Raw genomic sequence first — 22,753 nt, forward strand, 5'->3', positions numbered from 1 at the left:
CTGAGGGAATGACACAACCAAAGGAATCACCGTGAAAATGAAGGTCATGCAGCCACTGTGGACACAGCAGTGCTCTTGAAGCACTAAGGAAGATGTTCAATGAGAGAAGATCTTTGCAGAGCCACATACATCTCCACCAGGAACCCCTGACTTCCTGCTCTAGGCACCTCCCTTCATTCAAATTGCAGAAGGGAAACTAGAGGTGCACAATGGCACGGATGAGCTAGATGTCTCCATAACATATTTATTGGTTGCTGTCGTTGCTTTAGCATTGATTTTAGAAATTAAACAATTCTTTACCTTGCATGGGAGAAGCTGAACGGAAGAAAGCCTGTGTAGGTAGATACTGAGACTTCCACTTCTTAAAACCACTGGTCAGTCTGGATTTCTCCATAGTTGGAAGACAAACTTAATCACCAGGAGAGTTGTTCACCCAAAAGAGTTGCTCACCCTCCATTCCAACAGAAGGGAAAGTATATTTACACCTAATATCCTCTTGAAAAGAAGAGATTTATGCCTTTCAAGACATTATGGAAATCTAAGAGACCTTTTTACCCTGGAGAATATCCAAATTCTGTGTACAATATTTAAGTGTGCATTTGGGATGCAGTTTTTCCACAAAAAATAAAGAAAAAGGAATTTTTTCTGGTGTGTATTGGCATTGCATACCCTGATGAAATAGCAGCCAGAGGAAACGGTGGAATTGCGCATCCACAAAACGATCATTCAGAGTAGCCTAAGATTATGTAAGTGTTTAGGAGATGAGTCTGCTCATTATGTTTTATCAGGCCTTTGAAGGCTTAGTATTTCTTCTCTAAAACTGCAGATTTTGATTTTGTCCTCCTGCTCCATACATGAGGAGATAAGAGTCCCACACACAGAGCTGCTTCTACAGACAGCTGCAAAACTACACCAGTTCTAATACCATAATCCCAGAATGGCTGAGGCTGGCAGGGCCCTCTGGAGGCCATCTGCTCCAACCCCTGCTCCAGCAGGGCCACCCAGAGCAGGCTGCCCAAGACTACATCCAGGTGGCCTTTGAAGACCTCCAAAGAGGGAGACCACTATCACAATGAAACAGCTCATAGCTATAGACTGTGCTTTATCTAAGGGCAGGTAGCCATATGCATTGAAATTTACTATAAATAAATACATGTGAGGAATTTGTTTGGTGGCAGTTTCAGGAAGGCATGACTGGATCCACACAAACATTTGTGAATGAAACCCACACAACTGTGCCACAAAAAATCTCTGCAAATGTTTCATGGGCGTTTCCCAAGAGGTGATTTATAATACAGACCTCAGTATTATGAATTTATTTCCTTTCCAGGATTCCACATACTTTCACTAGAGGATGTAGTGCTGACTTAGCCTATGCGTAGCTTCATTCCCAGGCAAAGGGGTTCCTGTTTTTTATTTTTTTATTTTTTTAATTCAATAAAATAAAAACATGTTGCTGCACATCTTGCTGATGCCAAGAGAAACTACAAACTGTTGCTTATCTTCAAAAGTGACAGCTTCCCTGATCATATTAATTTTAGCAGGGTGAACACAAAGATTTGAGCCCTTTCTCCACTTCTGCTTTAACATCTATTAACATGTCCTCCCACTGATGTTGTCAGTCGGGTGACTCAGGGTCTCACACCTTGCTTTTGCCCTCCCTCTTCCACAGTTCTCAGTGCTCCTCCCTCCATAAAAAAATCCAGCTTACTGAAGCACAGCATTCAGCTGGCTCTGTCTCCATCATATTCTTCCAAACGGGAAGGAGGACTCACCACATTCCTGATACTCAATTGGCATTCATCTCAAAAAAAAAAAAAAAAAAAAAAAAGAGAGAAGCTCCAAAGTGTAAGAGCATCCTCAATCCCCATTCAGGCTTGTCTTTTGAGAGGCGTATAAAGACATTTGAATTTAGATAGTTTCCAGTCCTGCAATTTGCACTTGCTTCTTCAGGCATTGCAGACACCTCAGACAGACTGCTTGCAGTATTTTAGAGCTGGGCAAGCTAACAGGAGGAAGCGCCGCATGGCCAGGGACACCGAGCGCGTCTCTCTCTGGCACCACTGCCTGGCCTCCCTCGGCCGGCCTCTCAAAGGAGGCTCTGTGCAGGAAGGCACCCAGCGCCGGGCAAGGGGGCTGCTCCTGTGCCTGGAAAAACGAGCAGCCCCAGCAGCTTGTTTGTTTGTTTGTTTTTCTAGGGGAATACAGGTTCACTCATCATTAGAATAAGCGCATTCAAGCGAGCACTTAAACCAGCATTAAGTCTTCCAAGAGGAGAGGGGTGTATGAATGAGGCCAGTAAGAGCTGCATACTGCAGGGTCTTAGTCAATATTTTTCAAATCTGGGCCAGGCTGAGGCACCCTGGTTTAAAAAGTATCACCACTAGCATTGTAAATTAATATTTTATATTCCCTTGAAGTGCCTTTTGAGGAAATTAGCCTTCATTACTGAAGTGTCTCCCCTGTAAACACAGCGAATACCACTGCTGACAAGGACAGCACCGTAGGGCAGGCAAGGATAGCAAATGTTGAGGCTGGGGGAAGAACTGGATAGATCCAGCAGCTGTGTCCAACAGGCATGTGAATCCCCTCTCCCGAGCTGCAGTGCCTGCCCTTCTGCTACAGACAGACCCACCTCGGCACCTCTTGCCCCTCAGGACTACTCAAACGGCGAGTGGAGGCATTGGGACCCTCGTGCCACTGCTGGCAGGGCACTTCACCATCCACAAGCACCAGGCCTCACAAGAAGGTTTCAATCCCGCTACCTACACTGGGAAGGCAGTAAGAGCAGTGCTGGTTGGGCAAGGCACCAGATTTTGGAGCATTTACACGGCCTGACAAGATCTGGACCAAGTGGTTTTGGTGCTGGCTGGGGAGCTTCTCCACGGCCCAGTGGTCCTGACGTTGGGCAAGGCTTTTCAAAATGGCTGCACTCCCATCAGAAAGCAGCCCAATGCTGCTCTTCTCGGAAAAGTGGTGCCCTCGTCTTTTCTTTAATGAAAGCGAGTTGGTATTCATTAGGAGCAGGCCAGAGCTATTTCAGACATGGAAGACAGCAGACACAAATCAATAGAAAAAAATAACTTCTTTTTATTTACAAAAAAAAAAAAAATCCAAATATTGGATGCTGTAAACAAAATTCACAATCTGTTCCCTCTAGAGTCTGTTTTCCATCAGCTCTTTTTCTGTGACAAAGCCTATAGTCAAAATGTTCCAAAAGAGCAATCCAAGGAGCAGTTTGCTGCAACAGGATGCCTTGCAGAAGGCAACAGTTGTAAGGAAATCTGAGGGAAAGCAAATCTGCACAGACTCCTACAGACTGCAGGAGCCTGCAGTGCTTCAGCCAAGCTGTCTTGAAATTTGCAAGTTTTTTTTTTTTTTTACTATTTATTTTGTTAGCAAACCATTATTACAACAGCAAAACAGTACACTGATTTTCTTTCTCGCAAGGGAAACTCTCTGCATAAAGAAAACCATACAAAAGAATATATTCAAATAGGAGCTGAATATGCAGTTACAGTTTTTCCTCTTCTGTGCAGTTTTATCTAACACACTTCATATTCTCAATAAAAAAAAAAAAAAAGCTTCTTTTGAACTGGTAGGAGTTTCTGACATGATGCAAACCAAGCATTTAGTAAGAAGTGTTTAGAAGATTTGTGTGAAGGCCTTTGTGCAAGACAAAACAAAAAAGTATTTTAAGTCCAATAAAACTAGAAAAATATCACTTTTTTGGTCTTCTAACTGCCCATCTATTTTTAGAAGAAATGTTCTTGCATTTGGGGGGACAGCTACATCTAAGGAAAAAAAATCCCATTTCAAAGCTCTCGGTTGTTTCACGATAACTACGCTGAACCAAGTTTAGGTCCCTGTTGGTTAGCAATAAATTCAGCTGCGGCACAAACAGTTTTACTGTAATCAGGTCAATGTTTTTAATCAGTTCAGCTCTTTAAAAGGGGCACTGTCTCTTGTAGCAAGTTGTAGCCTTACAGCTGATTGGATGGGAAAAATGAAGTCTACAAAGCAAGAATGTGGTTGTTAACTTTAAAAGTACCAGTGTGCTGAAGAGGAGGGGAAAAAACAGTTAAAAAAGAGTCAGACTTTACGGAGGGGAAGGTGTGCAAACCGCAGAAATAAACCAGCTTTGAAAAGGGGTTCTTATTTTACTCTTGGCCTGAACTCACGCCTTCTTCCCACCTCTAACACCGGGCACCTTTTAAACTCCCAGTCACAGATACAACAAAGCTCCACCAGTTCCACCACTTGCTCATTAACATATGCAAAACAGATCCAGAATACCTATATAATATATATAAAAACATATTATATATGTATCAAAATGCAAACGCTGAAAGGTGCAGTTTAGCTCAGAGCCCTACTGCATGCACTATAAGGTAACTAGCTGCTGTCAATCATAAAAACACAATAAAATTTGAGCGGAGAGGAAGTAAATCAAAACTTTCTTCTAAGCAATGGAAAAAGGGTCCTTCAAAGGAAAAAATACATTGTGTCATGTATTATCAGCATCTTGTGGTTATGGCACCGCTATAGATTCTCAACCCCCTCGACAGAGCGGATGACTCATTTATTTGCTGCAAATAGTTGTGGCGAGAGAAGACATACCACATTACCAGCTGATCCTATTTCCCCAGCCCTCCCCGGCGCTTCCGCTAGAAACCCTCCCCAGAGCTGCCGGCAGTGCTCGGGTTTGAGCAGCGCCTTCCAGCCCCGCTCCACCGTTGGGACACGGTGGGGCACGGGCCCCCAGCCTGGGGCTGGGAGAGGAGGAAGCCCACAGGAGGCTGCAGCCTCCACAGGAGGAAGGGACGGCGGGGACAAGGTCTCCGAGCAAACACAGCAAAGGGCAATGAAACAGCTTTTACATTTCCTGAAGAATTCACAGGGAAGGTGCTTCAGTAAACAAATCGGGTTCCTGTTAGATTGCCTTCAGAGTTAGAAGTACAAAGCGTGACAAAAATAGATGTACCTTAGTATCTCTGTAGGGAAAGCACTGCCGGGATACCAGTCTTGTCCTCCCTCGCCCCTGCCTCCACAAGACCATGCAACGAAGCAGGTCGCATTTTCTCTCAAAAGCCTGATTCCTCTTTTTTTTTTTTTTCCTTTTCCTCAGTACAAAAAAAGCAAAATATTAGCGTCAAGTGTCATTTAGTCATCAGGGTTTCAAAGCCCAACGAAGAATCTAACACCTTCAGGGATGGCACTGAAGTGAAAACAACAGCAGAGGTTTGATTTTCCCCCTGCTGGTCTTTTGGGAGAGGAAATGAAAGTGAATAGTTATTGTTCCAATGTAAAGTGATTCCATTTAAATAAAGTACAGTACTGAAATTGTAAATGCAGTGTGACAACCAGATCAAAGATGTTTAATATTTGCATAAAAATATATATATAATATATATATATATAAAATATAATTTTAAGCAATCGTGCAACACTCTTAAAAAGGGTTCATTTCACATTTACTAAATTCTAGTGGTCCTGGAATGCGTAACGCATTCTATTAAAATACTCCTTTAAATATTAACAATTAGTGTTCAGATCACCAACTAATACAATATTCTTTAGCTGTCAGGGGGTTTAAATAAACCTATCTTTGATCCACGTTCCACTGAATTACACATCATGGAGGTATGCAGTCACAACATTAGTGGGTTAAATGTCAAAATGGCATTACAGTACAAAACAGTTAAAAAAATCAGCTAGTCATATGTTTCTCCATTTGTGGAATTATTATGGCTCACAAGCAACTCACTGAATTACTGTAATCCTTGTTCTTGCAACCAAAGACATTATCTGAATCCCACCTTAATCCTGACTGGTTCGTTTACTCCAAATTTCTCAGGTGTGGGTTAAAAATTCACTGCAAGGTGCCCACTGTCCTATGACATCCTGTTGCAAACTGGAAAACACATAGTACTTTATTTAAGCATTCCTTAATTGCTACATTTTCCTAGACCACATTAATATATATTGTGTGTGTATATATATAGATATACACATAGAACATGTACATATATACACACACAAACATATATACACACATACACACACGTACCTAGGATAATAGCACACCAACATAACATTTACTCTATACAAGTATTTGCCAAGAAAAAAAATAGGGCATTTCCTCCACCACTTATTCACAAGCTTATGGTTGTTTTTTTTTTGTTTTTAATCCTTGTGTCCCTGATAAAACAAAATGTATGGTTAAACCACAAAACTATATTTTTCTCACTTCAAATTCTATGAAGGCATCAGGCACTTTTGATTACTATTGGTGTGTACAAATATAGCAACATCTTTTCTTTTTTAATATATATATATATTTATATATATACTCTACTGTATCTTCTTTGCTCGGATAACTTATTTGTGAAATCTTTGGTCCTTGAGCATATTTTGTTTGCCACAGCTCGTTTCCCTGCATTCTCACATTTTTAAAATGTGAGGCATGCACACACAGCTGGAAATAATGGACTTTGTCATCGTACGTGTTTCTGTTTTTATAACTGTACCAATCTACTACTGTTCATTTGGAGCAAGCTGTTTCTGGTAAAGCATTCTCTATTCAAGCAAGCTATACATTCTACACGGTCAATCCATAGACGGCACTTGCTGCAAGCCCCAAATGCAGTAATTCCAATATACATTTTTATTCAGCTTATCTCTGCTTTATGCCTCTACTTTTAATTCCTGAATATATATATAGAATTGTTTTTTGTATTTTTTTTCTTTTTGTTGTTTTTTTGTTTGTTTCTTTCTTTCGTAATTCTCCCTTTTGCAGATCCCATTCTAGAGTAAGGATAAAAATAAAAGAAAATAAGGCTTTCCCACCTTCTCTATGCCAAAGCTATGGGAGCAGATACTGCCAACCCATATTGTCATCAAGCATTCCTCCCTCGCTTATTTCAGGGGAAGCTGGTTGCTTTTAATGACAGGCCTCTTGTGCTCTGGGGTAGGATCCAATTATTTTGGGGTTCTTTCTAGATCATGCTCCCGTTGTTTATTAGAAGAACCACAGGCTTTTACCAAGCTTGAAAACCAGAGCAGATCATCATTGCACAAAACACCCCATTTCAAAGGGGCACAGGACCCCCTTCTACGTGTTAGAAAACATTCTCCCCACCGGGTCTACTAATTTCGGTCCTTAATTACAGGGCAGCCAAGTAGAGTATGTGTGCTGCTGGCACGGGAACACCGTCTGAACCTGGGCAATATAGTAATTGCTGAAGTTAGCATCTGCTACATATGGGGCTGGCTGGTAATAGCAGGTGACATTGGCCACATTGGGGATGATATTTTGCTCAGCTAGGACCCGGATGGCCAGCATGGTGATCAGATTCAGCGTCTGTCTCCTCTCATGTCCCATCAGGCACACTGTGCTCTCATTCACCACACCGTGGAGGGTCATGAGATAGTCATACTTGCGGTCCTCTAATCCCACAAAGTGGTTCTGCAAGTAGGACTCCAGCTTCCTCTGCTGCTCTCCAATGTCTGAGAAGTCAATGAAAAACCTCGAGCACATGTATCTCTGCAGGGACTTAATCTCGGACTCGGAGGCAGCCCTAAAGCCCCTTACCAAAAGGTTGCAGTACTTGAGCAGACCCCCTCCTCTAATCTCTTCTGGGTTCCTGGTGGCAATTATCTTGTTGCAGAGGTGATCGAAAGCTTCTTGGAAATCCCCATAGACGCTCTCACCGATGATAGTCGGGTGAAAGGTTTCAGTCATTGGGTTCTCCGAGCATTCATAAAAAAGCAGCAGGGAGTCCAGCTTGATTTGAAAGGAGTCGACGCTGAATTCGAACTGCCGCCTCAGAGAGTCCACAAATTTCAGCTCCACGTTCTTGCCGCTGTTGTTGGACAAGGAGATGAGACTCCACCGGTCAGAATCATTGCATACCTTTACCATTTTCTGCACGTAGGCTTCCTACAAGGGGAAAGACAAAATGAGCAAATGAAGACACGGTGGGGAGAGATCTCCCCCCCCCGCAGCAGCCGCTTGCCTTCTCCCCCACCTCCACCCCGTCCTAGCGAAAAGGCTGTAAGGAGCCTGCAGGCACGGATCGGAGGAGAAACGCTCAGTGTAAGAGCCCAGAGCACTGTCATTGCACAGGGATGGCAGGGGAGGACGTTCCTGGGACTGTCGTGCAAGGGAAGTACTTGGCAGGGCTGCTTCTAAATACATCTACATGCAAAACTGATGGCGCGCATGCCAAATATCCATGCACCCCCACACAGAAAGTCACCGCTACAATTAAGATAAGAAACCCTTTTTATCGGTTTCCACTTCCCCTCCCCCCAAAAAAAAGAAAACTCAGCAAGTGTTCAACGCTCCCCGACCCTGCTCTTGCGGCGCCGCTTCCGCAAATCTGCCCCATATGCCAAGAAATCCCTCTAAAAACCTTAAAGGCATTTGGCACGCCGCCTAATTAACCCGAGCGAGCCGTCTGCGCGGCAAGGGAATGTGGCTCAGCACCGGGGCATTTAAACACCCCCAGAAGAGCGCAGCGCGAGCACTTGCTTCCTTCTCGCAGCCACAAAAGCCCCCCTAAGCCCCCCAGGAACCGGGTCTGGCACCACAGGCTGCTGTAGGGCTGAGCCAGGAGACTGGCAGCGCCTTGGCTGCAGCAGGTACACCACCGGTGCTGGCAAATGCAGTGACACAGAGGGAAGGAAGCTGATCAGTGCCGGGGAGCACCAAGCCCAGCTGCTTTACCGCAGACCCCTCTTCACGTGCAAGGATGGGGGGGGGAAAAAGTCCCCCATGTGTCCCCGTGGGTCCCAGGGAGCGGGGCAGGAGGGGACACTGCCCCTCTCCTCGCAGAGTTACCTTGAGGGTGAGCGGCGTGATCTTCTCCTTGTTCACCCCCTCGGGCAAGAAATCCAAGAGGCAGTCCAAGACCACGTCCTTGACAGTCTGAAACTCGGCTTCCCCTTTGAGGTCGGCGCAGAAGATGAGGTCCAAGTCCTTGTAGCCCAGGCCGCTGTCCTGGTGGAGGACGTGGCTGGCGGCCGAGCCGTTGAGCCGCACGTCCCTCAGCCCGATGCCCTTCTCCTCCAGCCGGCTCCGCACCACCTTGACGATCTGCCGGGGCTGCATGGCCAGCGTGGGGAAGTTGCCGCGGCCGTGGATGGGGATGGTCTCGCTGAGGATGCGGTCCAGGCGCTGCACTTGCTCCCAGCTCAGCACGTTGCACTGCGCGCTCTCGCAGCCGCCCGCGTACCTCCCGGCGGGGCAGCCGCCGGCCTGCCCGTCCTCTGCCATGCTGGGCTGGATGGCACCGCTCCGGCTCCTCACCGCCCCCCCGGCGCCCCTCGTCCTCCGCGCCTGGCGAAAAGAGCAAAAAGCGAGCGGTCAGCGGCGGCGGCGGCGGCGCTCCCCCGGCCCCCGCTGCGCACACCTTAAATTAACCAAAATGTAAAAAAAAAAAAATACAAAAATAAAAACCCGCCGAGGGGGGTAGGGGGGGAAAGCCCCCCGCGAGCACGGCGGAGGAAGGCGCCCGGACCTGCAGAGCCGCCGCTCTCCTCGCCCCCCGCCGGGGCTGAGGCCGCCCCGCGCCGTCGGAGAGGCCGCCCCGCGCCGCCCGCCGCCCCGCTCGCCCCCGCCGCGGGCCGCCGCCGTCTCCGGAGCTTTCGTAGTTGTGCCCGGGGAAGGTCCCCAGTAGTTTTTATACGGGCTTTCTCCGCTCTTCCGGGGCTCCGAGTCACGGCGCCCGCGGCCCGCCCCCTCCATCTGCATGGCCGGCCTCGCCGGTGCCCCCGGCACGCCCACGGAGCGCGCACCCACGGGCCGCCCCGCCGCCACGGCACGGCTCGGCACGGCTCGGCACGGCTCGGCGAGGCGCTGCGCAGCCGCCCCGCCCCGCTGGAAATCCCGCGCAGCGCCGCGCAGCCGCCCGCCCCTCGCCCTGCTTTGGGGGGGGGGGCAACAAGTGGAGTCCCCTCGCGCTGCCCCGTATTTTCGTCCCCAATTTTTAACACCCCCCCCCCCCCCTTTAGGGACGTTCCCGGGAGGCCCAAACTTCGCAGCAGAGCGGCGGGATTTGGCAGGGCCCCGCTGCGAGCGGTTGCCGAGGATCCCGGAGCTGGGGGGGGTCTCGGCTGCGCCATCCCCGACGGGATTTTCAAAGGCGGCGGCGCAGGGGCGTCGCGCAGTGCCTGCGCATCCGGGGAAGAATATCATATATATATATAAATATATATATATACATACATATAATAAGCACCCTGCCCGTTTATTACAACGTTGGTGATTTCGGAGGGAAAAATAAATAAAAATACCAGGATAATGCACACACACGTCTAATTTTCAAATTTTTTTCATCTTGATTTTTAATTTTCAACGTTTTTTCACCTTCAATTCCTCTGATTTTTAATGTAATCACTCCGCATTTGCGCCTTTTTCACCTGCTCCAGCGCTAAATTTGTTTGCGCCGGTCCCGTCGCGCTGCGCGCCCCCGCGCACCCCCCTGCGCGCCCCCGAGGTGCGGGGGGTGCGCGCAGCGCGCGGCTTGCGCGGGGAGGGAGGGGGATGGGGGGGGTCGTTGCGTCACCGCTCGGAGCTTTGTGACGCGCGGAGCGCGGGGCCAATGGGGGCGCGCGGCGGCGTGACGCGCGGCCGGCCCGAGCGGGCGCTGCGCCAAATGGCGGCGGGGGGGGAGCTGGGGGCGGGGGGGGGGGGGGGGGGAGCAGTGGCGGTCGACGCACGGAGCCCCCTCCCCACATGTCGCCCCCCCCCGCCATTACGCAGCGGGCTGGGGTTGGGGTCCGTGCCTGCATGGCACGGGGAAAGGCTCAGGAACGCCCCCCCCCGCCTAATGAAAGCCCCGAGGGTGCCGCTCGCTGCCCCCCCCGCCCAGCCGGGGCGCCCCCCGGTACGAGCGGGGAAGCCCCCGCCGCCCTCCCCCGCTCGTCGCCGGCCGCAGCCGTGTGGCAACGGTGCCCCCTGCCGGGCAGCCGGCCCTCCCCGTGGGGGGAGACACGGTTTGGTCGAGCTTGAGGGGGTGTTTTGGGGGGTAGGGGGTGTTAAGGTGTGTGCGGTGGGGGCAGCGCGACACCGGGGGGGGGAAGCAAAGGTTGCGAGGTGCAACCCAGAAGGTCCCGCTGACCCTGCTGGAGACACTGCTGGTGTCGGATGGAATAAAGCACTGAGGTGTGTAGGGTCCTGTGCCAGCGGGTTAAAGAAAACAGAAAAGGGGGGGAACGGGAGGGGGGGGAGAAAAAGATAAACGGGAAAAGAAAAGGGAAAGAAAAGAAAAGGAGGGGAACGGGGGGGGGGGGGGGAAGAAAAAGATAAACGGGAAAAGAAAAGGGAAAAGAAAAGAAAAAGGAAAAGAAAAAAGAAAAAAAATAAAAAGAAAAGAAAAGGAAAGGAAAGGAAAAGAAGAAAAGAAAAGAAAAGAAAAGAAAAGAAAAGAAAAGAAAAGAAAAGAAAAGAAAAGAAAAGAAAAGAAAAGAAAAGAAAAGAAAAGAAAAGAAAAGAAAAGAAAAGAAAAGAAAGAAAAAATGGGAAAAGAGAAAAAAGGGGAAAAGAGAAAAAAGGGGAAAAGAAAAAAATGAAAAAAGCAAAAAAGGGAAAAAAGGAAGAGAAAAAGAAAAAGGGGAAAAGAGGAAAACGAAAAGGAAGAGAAAAAGAAAACAGAAAAGAAAAAAGAAGGGAAAGAAAATGAAAAGAAAAAAGGGGGAAAGAAACGAAAAAGAAAATGGGAAGAGAAAAAAAGGGGAAGAGAAAAAGAAAAAAGAAAACGGAAAAGAAAAAAATGAAAGAGAAAAAAGAAAGGGGAAAAGAAAAAGGGAAAAAGAAGTAAGGGGGGAAGAAAAAAAAAGGAAAATGAGAAGAAAAAGGGGAAAAGAAAAAAAAAGGAAAATAAAAACCTTAAAATCGGGGAAAGAAAAAGAAGAAAAGGAAAATAAAAGGGAAAAAAAGACAAAAGGGGGAAAGAAAAAAAAATGAAAGAAAAAAATGAAAGAAAAGGGAAAATAAAAAAATGAAAAAAATGAGAAAAAGAAAAAGGGGAAAATAAAAAGGTAAAGAAAAAGTAAAGAGAAATGAAAAGAAAAAGGGGAAAATAAAAAAAGGAAAAGGGGAAAATGATTTTAAAAAAAGGGGGGAAGAAAAAGGAAAAGAAAGATGAAAAGGGGGAAATGAAAAAGAAAAAAGGGGAAAAGAAAAGAAAAAGTGGAAAAGAAAAAAAAAGAAAATGGAAAAGGGGAAAAGAAAAAAGAGGAAGAGAAAAAGGAAAAGCAAAAGGGTAAAAAAAATAAAAAAGAAATGAGAAAAAAAGAAAAGAAAAAAAGGAAAAGAAAAAAAGAAAAGGAAAAAAAAAAGAAAAGAAAAGTAAAAGAATAAAAGGAGAAAGGAAATTAAAGGGAAAAAAAAAAGGCAGGAAGCTTTTAAAGTCTGGATGTGTACACGTGAATGCAACTTGAAAGCAGAAGCCGGGTATCTCGTATCCGCCGGCAGGTCTTTTGCCTTGCCAGCGAATTCATTATTTAAAATAAATACTCAGGCTGCAAGGGGCAGCAGCTGGCCTGCTGCAGGCCCGGCTGCCGGGAGGCCCAGCGCAGCAGCAGCACTGCTGCAGGTGCCTGCAGCGCCCGCGGCCGCAGAGGCCGAGGAGACGGAGCCGGGTTGAGGCCGAGGAGGCCCCATGTTCAGGGCACCTGGGGAGGTTCCAACACCACCCAGCCGAGCAGAGCCCCACTCCCAGCATCGCTTCAGCCAGAGGAAGCACGGCACACCTGCCCTCTCATCCCGTTTTAATCTAGGCCATCCCTGAACCTGGGGAAAGATGAGCTAGCAATAGTTAACACTTGGACTTCCTATTTGACTTCTCAGCATGCTGCAACTAAATTTTAGCAGCATTAAGTTCAGCAATACCACGGAATGTCTCCGTGCATTTACCCTGGCCAGTAGGATTTAATGCTATTTTACATGCATCTTGTTTCCTTTCTCCTCTGTAAATTGATGCCAGTTGCAGACTTAAGAAGAAAAATAGGCAGAAGCTCGCTCATGCTGAAGAATACTGCTCTGGTAAAGGCCACGCGAGCGTAGTTCAGAGGAAGCCGTTCACACCGGGCAGCTTCGCTGAAGGAGCAACGCCAGCCAAGCCTGCTGTGAGCACCTGCAGATCACATCCCACTCACTTGAAGCAGGAGGGGAAATTGTTTCCAGTCAGAATTGTAGCATGGACACTTTTTCAGTTCAGAAAAGTACACAGGATGTTGATCATCGTGCCTTTTTTAGTATAAATTAAAAACTATTTGAATCAGTGTGAAATTATTTTCATGTCTGGGGTATACTTCAGGGTACAGGTGTATTCTGTACTTGCTGCTCTTAAGCCAACTCGAATGTGAAAGCCCACATTACTTTAAATCAGTAGAAATAATTGAGAATTGTAGTAGGAAATTTAATTAGGGTGTGTTATGTTATAAGAACTATAGAAATATTTGCATGAGTTTCAGGAATCACTCATTATGACTGATGCTGGTAATGCTGTTGCTATTAAAAGCATTAATTCAGTTTATGAACATGCTGTGTCTCTTTAATGACAAATATGTATTTTGGAAGGAAAAGTTTTCATTGGTGTTTTTTTTTTTTTTATTGAAATTGTGAGCAGAAATTCTTTGACAGAATTTGGATGGGGTTACTCACACAAGCTGTTTGAATTGCCCATGCAATTAATGGAAGGTACGATGTGCGGTGTGAACCATGCCTTTCTGTGGGCCCGCACAATATTGTTCAATTAGTCCCTTCACCCCACCAATACTCTCCATCCGGCTGCAGAAAAATTAAGATTAATAACACCAAGTGTGTTTCTGTATGCATTTGTGTGTATTTGGCTAATAAATTCTTCAGCGTGAGTTGTTCATTCATCCCAGCTGCATGGGGGAGAGCGCACTCCAGGTGAATTCTTACTGAATTGAAGAATTTTTAGTATTTTCCTGACTGAACTCCATGGAGGTAGACCATAACATCATCCTGGCTCCCTTTTGACCACTATACAGTGCCTAAAACAGGAATGTGTTCTTTAGCTGTAAAAAAGCAAAAACCTGTGACTCTGCGTCTATCTGAGCTCCAAATCAGGTGAAGGGGTAGCAGTAGATGGAGGCAGACACTTCTGAGGCCCCAGCCTCTCCTGCCCATGGCCTGCGGACTTTGCCTTGGCCCACTCATGTTTTGCCTGGTTTGTGAGGCTGAGCCTCCCCATCCTGCACCTTTCCAAGCTTGAAGGTTTTCAACAGGAGGAATTGGGTTTGTATGCCACAGCTCCTCTGCTAACACAGCCAAGGTTCAGGACAGACAGACAGACGGTCAGGGGATTTGGTTCTGAGCAGCAATGCCACTTCAGTCCAAACACTAGTGTTGATTCAGCCAGAGGTGTTTGCTTTTGTTAAAATCACAATAAATATCAACACTGTTAATATCACTAGGTATTAAAGGCCTTCTCTCTAGGCCTTCTGTCTGGGGATGACATGGCAGAAAGAAAGACATACAGGAAGAGCAAGGGAAGTCTAAAGAACTCCCTCAGAAGTTTAGAAAGAAGATACAGCAAAACTTTATCCCAACTATGTCATAAAAAAAGTTTTGTAATATCATTTCATACAGAGCCCAAGGGCAATGAAAACATTACAAATGACACCTGTTTTCTGCCTGCTGAAGATGGAAGACGTAACCGGGCAGCAATCATCTGAAAACTTAATTGTGCTGGCACACAATTTTCTTTCTGGAAAACAACAAGAACGTGGCTGAAGAACATCCCTAGCTGTTCTCCACCCAGCCAACATCTGGGAGGATCAGCTCACCGCCAGATACACATTTCTGGAGAGCTCAGGCCATCATTGTGCCCTTCCTTCCCCACCACCTCGGGTAGAGCAGCTGGGACCTGCTGGGAACAGCCTTTATCTCCATCCTGCTCCCTCTGTGGTGCAGTGGGGAGCCACCGGCACGGGTTCATTATGGCTGTTGCTGGCAGGGAGATGCCAAGGAGACATCAGCCACCAGGACAGGGATTCGGAGGACTGCAGGCTTGGCCAGGAAACGCTCTGGGCTACCACAAAAGCCTGCAGAGCCAAACACAGCCCAACCTCACCCCTGTGCACACACACATGCACACAGCCCAAAACCTGAGTTTCATGGAAACGGCCCATGGTGAACGGGGAGTAACTGGAAGTAACGATGCTTAGCAAAATGACTAATGTTGCTTTCAACAATAGCACAGAACAGTGCACTTTCAAAATAAACTCATAGACTTTGTCTATACTAGACACACTTGCAAGCCTTCCTTAACCTTTACTCATTCACCTCTTTCCCAGACCTGGTCTGGGCAAAGTCTGAGCATGGGTGTGGAAGCAGAGCTCAGGCTGGTTTGGTTTTGTTTCGTTTTCTGTCTCAAGAGTACACAAGCCTGATTTTAAAACTACTTTTAAAGACCTTGACTTTCTCGTGTACGTGCATAAGGGAGTCCCCTGATACCTTCGTGTTCTATATATTTTATTTCTGAAATTTATTTCCTTTGGTGATACCAATAAAAATTATTACATTTTGGAATGGAAGAGTCTATACTAGGAATTAGCACTGGAGTTAGCGTTGACTACTGGAATATTCAACGCTAAGGCCCTTTGAATAAAATGAAAATCAGAGATTTCTAGGAAATGATCTTTCAAAGATAAATAAAAGAAGCATTTGTGCTTTCAAAGTACTACAGTTCTATTAGCTTTGTTTTCCTTCTGCCAGTTTTTACTGGAAAGATATTTTACTCGTCCTGGGAAAAATGTCATTGTTTGGACTAAATGCCGTGTTGTTTTGAAAAGGTACAGTTTAAAGTAGGCCAAATTATCAGACTTTTCTGATGAGCCTGCCAGTAGCTTTTTGCGATTCTGTTGAGAAAGTGTGTGTCAAATGAAATAGTAGCGCTCACCATCTGCATTGTTGCAGCAGCTACAGGACAAGTCAGAGATCGGGGCACCAAATGGTCCATCAAACAAAAGACAGGCTGCTGCCTAACCTAAAGAGTTCGTAGCGTCAGTACATCAGGAAATGGCAGTATTTTCCATTTCATAAACCCAGCATTTGCTCCCAGGGGAAGAGTTGTTAGGGTCGCCTCCTGGCCAGGATTAGTTGAATACAGGCGAAGGCAGAGGCTCCAGCAAGGCTCCTGTCTCCCCCACCCCAGACCCACGGTTGTCCCACCCTGTAGGACATGGGCAGGTGAGGTCCCATCAAGCCCCTTCCTGTGGGTGCTCCTGCAGAAAAAGCAGCTGTGCTCCCAGATTCAGTGCAGTGCTACAGTCATGGTGGAGCCCATTGCTTACATATTCTGGGCCCTTGGGATCTGAATGCAATTAAAATGGGCTGCCCAGGTATGCCTGTTCATTTGGGAGGCAAGGATCAGGCTTTACTCTCTTGAAGAGACTACATTTTTCATTGCTATGTTAGAAAGTCAACGTCTTCAGTCTTCTTGCCCACATAGGAAAGGCGAAACCCCGATGTTTCATGACTCATGCAGTCATGCAATCCCAGTTGCATATGACTGATAGGATTTTATGCCGATTTTACTGTTCCATGTTTTGTTTATCCTAAAATGCATTAAGCTCATGTGGGAATACTCCAGTGGATTTCACCATTCTGCGTCTTATTCAGGGGAGCTGGGGAAACACATCATTTCGGATTTAAACAAGCTGTCCTGCATTTGGCACAGCGAACTGCAGAAAACACACAACTAACAGAAATCGGGTTACCGTTCATTTGGACAGAACTGGTTTCACAGATTCAAAGCCATCATTTAGTTTCACCTACTACAAAACAAAAGCTGTTTACCAAATGCTTTCACTATCAAGAGAATGACTCCTGATGCAGCCAGAGCACATTTCAGTCTCGATTAACATTTATAAATTCTGGAAATTAACTGTATTCTTGCAGAAAAATTGTTCCATTTCCTAGTTACTCTCACTTTTTAAAATGTGCACAACATTCCTAGTCGGAAGGCACGTTTACACAGAATGGGATTGTTCCCAGTGATTTTTCTTGCTGCACACTGAACTGACATGTATTTCTAGGATGCAGTTCTTGGCAGCTGTCAAAAGGTGAGACGCATTCAGTGCTGCTTCTGTCTAAAACTGCCTGCTGAAGCAATACAAATTGTGCAGCTGACTCCCCACACTACTCAGCACCCCGCCCAAGTTGACTACTGCAGATAGTGGGCTGCTGTGAAAGAAGGTTCTCTATTGCTACATGCCCCTGGGGTGCGAAAATGATCTTCTTACAACTGCACATACACCAACAGCCAACACAAAACCATTATTACCAGACTAGAGTAGACTTTGGTCATCTACAGTTGTATGGGTGCTCCAGGCCTTTGGGCTGGAGGCAAAGAATCAGAGTGACTTAAAAACAAAAGAATGAAACCCAGCATTTTAGGGCTGTGCAAGTGGGACCACAATCAAAGCACTGCAGCAATGGACCAAAAGGGTGGGGGAGTCCTCTTCCAATGAAGCAAAGAACCGGAAGGTACCACAGTCCATGTGTGCACATCAAGAGAGACAAAGAGGCGTTCTGGTGGCACTAGTGTGCTACCATTTGAAAAACAGACTTTGTGCCAAACATCTTAGTCAGAAGTATACTTCCTGCTGCCCATGGGATGCCACCATGCTGGGCTAATGTGCCCTGCTAGCCTTCTCGGATCCTGGTGCTGCCTTAGCACTTCCAAAATTCACAGAAGCCCAGAAGGGCTGAGGCTGGCAGGGCCCTCTGAAGGCCACCTGCTCCAACCCCTGCTCAAGCAGGGCCACCCAGAGCAGGCTGTGCAGGACCACGTCCAGGAGGTTTCTGAGGATCTCCAAGGATGGAGGCTCCACCAGCCCTCCAGCTGGTTGGCCCCGGCACAATTGCATAGTCAGTAGGGATCTGTTCTTAATTTTAATCTCCTTTTTGTATTTCTCAGTCTCCAGCAAAACTGTCACCCAAAAAATAAGAGGTCACCTCTTTCTGGTTTGTTTCCTTTATCCTTTCTCCACCTCCCACCCTCACCCCGGATCATTTCCAGTTATCCATGTGCTGATGATGGCAGCTGCTGCAAGGACCTGGTTCAGAGCCGTGCTGCTCTCATAAGCAGGAGTGTAACGATATACTTCACCAAAGCACCCACCCACAACACTCCTTTTTCACCCACAACACTCCTTTTTCTTTCATGGGTTTCCTTTTCCTGCGTGTGAAGCCTTATTCCTCCACACCCTGTGCTGCTTTGGTATGCTAGATTCAAGAGCAAAATCCTGCCAGAGAAGAGTGTTTGGTCAGAGTATGGAGAAAAAAAGAAAAAAGAAAAAAGAAAAAAGAAAAAAGAAAAAAGAAAAAAGAAAAAAAAAGAAAAAAAGAAAAAAAAAAGAAAATAGGTAATTTATCAACTACATTTCAAAGCAAAAGTAAGGTATCTTGTGAAAATATATACATATATATATATAATTTTTTTTCCAAGTAGAAAGGGGAGTATGTTATGAATGCAATAAAAAAAATAAAAAAATAATTAAAAAAAAAAGGTGAAGCATTTTTTCCCATGCAAGATTTTTCCACCAGGAACGTGAAAATGCTACAGATCAGTACCTGAAGTGAGTTATTATGCAGTAGCATGCCGTGCCTCCACTTCATGGGAAGGGCAGAGAGCCACTTCTGAGGAGGAAAATGCTCCAGCCTGTGCTCTTGCTGAGACCCTGCGGGACCCCAAGTGGAGCCAGCTGCATCAAGGGCCACCAGCTCCCACAGCTGCAGGTTACTACTGATTTTAGTGCCAGGCAAGGCAGGCACCCCAGGACTCCAGCCCTTCCTGAGCATCACTGAGCGTCGCCAGTACCGTTTACTTCTGGCAGAGATGGACAGCTGCACAGCAGCACCTGCAGCCCATTTTTTGCTCAGGGCAGGCTACAAACCCCTGGTGCTCAGGGTGGTAAAGCTGCTTCCCCGAGGAGCATTTGCTAGAGCATAGCTATCTTCTCTGAGCTCTGCCACAGAGGCATGCGTCTCACTGCTGTGGAAGAGCTCAGAAATCAGCAAGACCTTGGAGGCAGGAGCTGTTCCCAACTGGGAAAGCACCAGAACAGCTCCTGCCCCCAGCTCTTGCCCAGTTTGGAGCTCAGCTGCTGCCCCACTCTCAGGAGGCAGAAGCAGCCTCTTCTTCAGGGTGGCAGCTTCAGCGCCTCAGCCCTGCTGAGCTCAGCAGTAGCCCAGCTGAGCTCTGAACCCTAAGCTGGCTTTGTGCATGGATAAAAATAGCAAGGCACAAATAATGTTTATAACAAAATAAGGGCAATTGTCACATATCTGTTCTATTTTTTTTTCCTGCAAAGCCCTCACATTTCTGAAGGGGCAGAGACTTGTACAAAAATGATCTCCCAGCCAAAGCACTACAGGGCCCTTTTAGATCTTATTTGTTCCTTGGGTATGCAGTTTCGGGTGGCTCTGCTGAGGAACATGGAGGAGGCACCCCAGAGGGTAACCTCAGCCCACCATGGGGTTGTAGGATGGAGCTGAGTCAGGAACAGAGCTTTTATCTCCAGCTCTGATGTTTGAATATTCCCCATCACAGTGGAAATCTTCTAAGACAGCTCATCTGACATGACACTGAGCCAAAATACGGAGAACAGTTTGTGAAATTTCATCCTTTTGAAACAGAGCCCTGAGCTTGCCTCCTACTCATACCCAAACCTAATCTTTTCCTGAACAACAGCCTCAGCTTGATCCCTGACCCAGTTTGGACACCATCTCCTCCTTGAGTCCTTCCCCAGTGTTAAGGAATTTCATTGTGGATGTACCACTCAGCATCTGAAAGCACAGATAAGTGTCACAGGCCTATGAGGTGACCTGATAAATTAAAGGAGAGCGGATGGTACACTAATATTATTAGTCCAATCCCTGTTCCTCTGCCAAGGACCAGTCTCGCTGTTCAAAATTAACCCCCAGAGGTTCTTATTTATCGGCATAACATTTGCTTCACTTGCCACTGACTTCACCCAGGAGACCTGTTGTCCTAATGCAAAGCTTTTTGGAAAGATTTATATTCCATATGCCAAATGCTGCTCTCATTTGGACTACAATAACAGAGGCAGGGTTTTGGCTCTGGATACACAGAACTTCAGGAAGAGGCAATCTGTGCATTTGTGCAAAAGGCTCAACAAACAACACTGGATTATTCCTGGAAGTAGTGCACAAAAGTCCTCCATTCAGGAGGGATGATTCCCCACCAGTCTCTTCCCCACAGTCTCAGGATATCCTTTGGGTAGGAGCCCCACATCTCCGCCATGCCCACTGACCAGGCAACTTCTTAGGAAAAAGCTCCCCATGTTGGGTGTTGCTCCACAGGCCATCCAACATGGCTTTTTGCTGCAAGGAACCAGTAGAGCATTATTCCGTGGTCGCTGATACATCCCACTGTGTGCCCACTTGAGGTAGGTAACACATTTCTGTCATTTTAGGATGGTACATATCCACAGCAGAATTTACAGCAATTTGTTGCTCTGAAATATGGCACCTAGATTGCTGTCAAGTAGCGCATGCCCTTCACTGGGCATGTGTTTGTTCCACGCATCATTCCAGCCTCCATCTTAGACTACATCATCTTGTAAGCAAACTGGTAACATTTTAGAAGCAGCTGATGCCGTGCAGACAAAGTGGTTCTGTTTTCCTATTAACTGAAGTGTGCTGCTTTTCATCACTCACTACCTTCATCACCTTCACTTCAAAAAATAGGTGGGAAATGATTTCACCATTTTGCTTCTAATCAACTGTAATCCCGAGCTGATTTGTCTTTAAGAAGTTCTGGCCTTGCTCCAAAGGGCTGCACGTCCCAGAGACGAGCTATCCATTTCCTCCGGCCTTTTTAACATGGCTGCAGCTGAACTTTTAAGCCAGATCATCCCCCTTTACCACACATGAGATTATTGCTAGTGTGCAAATTGAGGCAGAGAATTAAAAATAGCTGTGCTGGTGGCTGTGAAGTCACTTGATCTAAGGCTTAGTTAGAGGTTTATGTGTCACTTGCAAGTACGTGAGTTCCTGAATAGGCTGTTTGGTAAGTCTGTGCTGTGGGGAGCCCTGCTGTACAGATCTGACTTCTTTGCTGTCCACAGGTCAGCTTAGGATATAGAGAAATTTAAAAAAAATAATACTAATAAAATAAAAAAAAAAGGCACATTTTAGAATTAAATAGCTAGGTGATTGAACTACTTGTGATGCAAGCCAGTAGTGTACTTGTACGTGCTTAGCTCAGCTGAACTCAAAGTAGTCATACTGTGCATGTGTTGGATGCTCTCATACAGTGCAGCACAGCAAATGTGTGAGCCACAAAGGCAGAAGTGGTTGAACCCAACTTTTGTAGAAATGATGCAGGAGAAATTTCAAATTTCTAATTTTCCATGGGCTTAGTTATTTTGGCAAAATGCCTGTTGTTGTTTTTTAACATGAGCATTCTTAGCTAGGGAATTAGTTAAGAAAGGAGAGATTTTTAATCAGGCATCCAAGAGGAAGGAAAGCAAAGTTCCAGGGTAAGAAAGCAGCATGTTCTTCCTTCCAAAACCTATAATCTTAAACACAAAAACAATTTGTTTGTCAAATTATTCCTTACTTTTTTCCAGACTAGGTGTAATTCTTCATTTTTATCACTGGGCAAATGCCATACATCTAAGTGCAGTTCATAATTCTTCTGTACCTACTAATGAGGAACAGGTTTGCAGCCCTCAAAGAGAGGCCAGACAGACTGCAGTCACGCGACTGCAGAAGCTGCTCACACATCCTAAGCTCCTCTTGTTCTTCATCTCCTTTTCTCATGTACGTCTTTTCATTCCTACATAAAGAAGGAGGACTTCCTATGGTTTTTCAAAGCAAACATTGTGCAGAAGGAGATTTACTTCGCATTTCTCTTGTGCTTTTGAAAAGAGGCTCTTTAATTTTGGACACTTTAGAATACATTAGCAATTCATCACTTGGCCCTTCTTAACAACTGACTCTCTCATTCTTCTTGCTAGCTAACACACATCTCGGTTTTGTTGCTGAGATGCCTGAAGTTTTAAAGCTGTACTTCCTACTCACCCCGAATAGTACAAGTGCCGCAGCTGCCGTGACATATCTGGCAGGTTTTCTGCCACCACATCTGAAGTATTTGTCAAGGTTTCACTAATCTAACACCATGGAGAGGCACGAACCACAGGGAGCTGTGTTCATTGATGGTATCCGATGGACAAACATGGCTCAGTGTCCCTGAGAAAGGCTGGGGATTTCATGAACGTTCAGCATAAGTGATTTCACTTCTAATCCTTTATTTGCCAAGGGTTCCCCTCAGCCCTGCTCCTGCCTCCTCTGAGCAGAGCGAACATCCATCTTCACACCCCGTCCCATTCCTGACAGCACCCTGGTGGCATCTTTTGCCTGACCTTGGCTCAAAAGCCCAGTACTGTGGCTGGGGAGAAGGGTGGAGAGGCATGTGGGATGGATGGGGTGACACAGGAGCTACTCGGGGGGCACATTTCAGGCAGCTTGAGTGAAAATGCACCCACTGTTCAATGGCCCCCTGGAGCGGCTTATCTTGTGCCAATAGCCTTACTACGAAATGTGTGCTTTTCATAGACACAGCTCTGCAAATTTCATCTAACATGTAAGTATTCTTAAAAATGAGGCCATTTATAAACTCCTCTCTTTCCTCCTCTCCCTCCCTGCCCTGCTCCCCAGATATGCCTTTTGGCAGGGGGAACC

The 22,753-nt window shown here is 46.3% G+C and overlaps 1 protein-coding gene across 1 annotated transcript; it reads right to left on the reverse strand.

Moving 5' to 3' along the window:
* Positions 1-3,070: 3,070 nt before the first annotated feature.
* TENT5A (terminal nucleotidyltransferase 5A) lies at positions 3,071-9,745 on the reverse strand. The gene is made up of 3 exons (XM_083827712.1): positions 9,525-9,745; positions 8,846-9,343; positions 3,071-7,942 (listed from the first exon to the last, which is right to left on the reverse strand). Exons 2-3 carry the CDS (start codon positions 9,278-9,280, stop codon positions 7,163-7,165), a joined length of 1,215 nt encoding a protein of 404 aa, XP_083683838.1. The 5' UTR covers positions 9,281-9,343; positions 9,525-9,745; the 3' UTR covers positions 3,071-7,162.
* Between the last annotated feature and the right edge of the window lie 13,008 nt (positions 9,746-22,753).

Source organism: Anser anser (assembly GCF_964211835.1).
Source record: "Anser anser genome assembly, chromosome: 3".
Lineage (NCBI taxonomy): Eukaryota > Metazoa > Chordata > Aves > Anseriformes > Anatidae > Anser > Anser anser.

Coding starts and splice junctions, on each gene's coding strand:
- TENT5A (XM_083827712.1), bottom strand. CDS start 9,280: ATGGCAGAGGACGGGCAGGCCGGCGGCTGCCCCGCCGGGAGGTACGCG. Junction 7,943..8,845: donor TCACGCCGCTCACCCTCAAG/GTAACTCTGCGA, acceptor TTCCCCTTGTAG/GAAGCCTACGTGCAGAAAAT.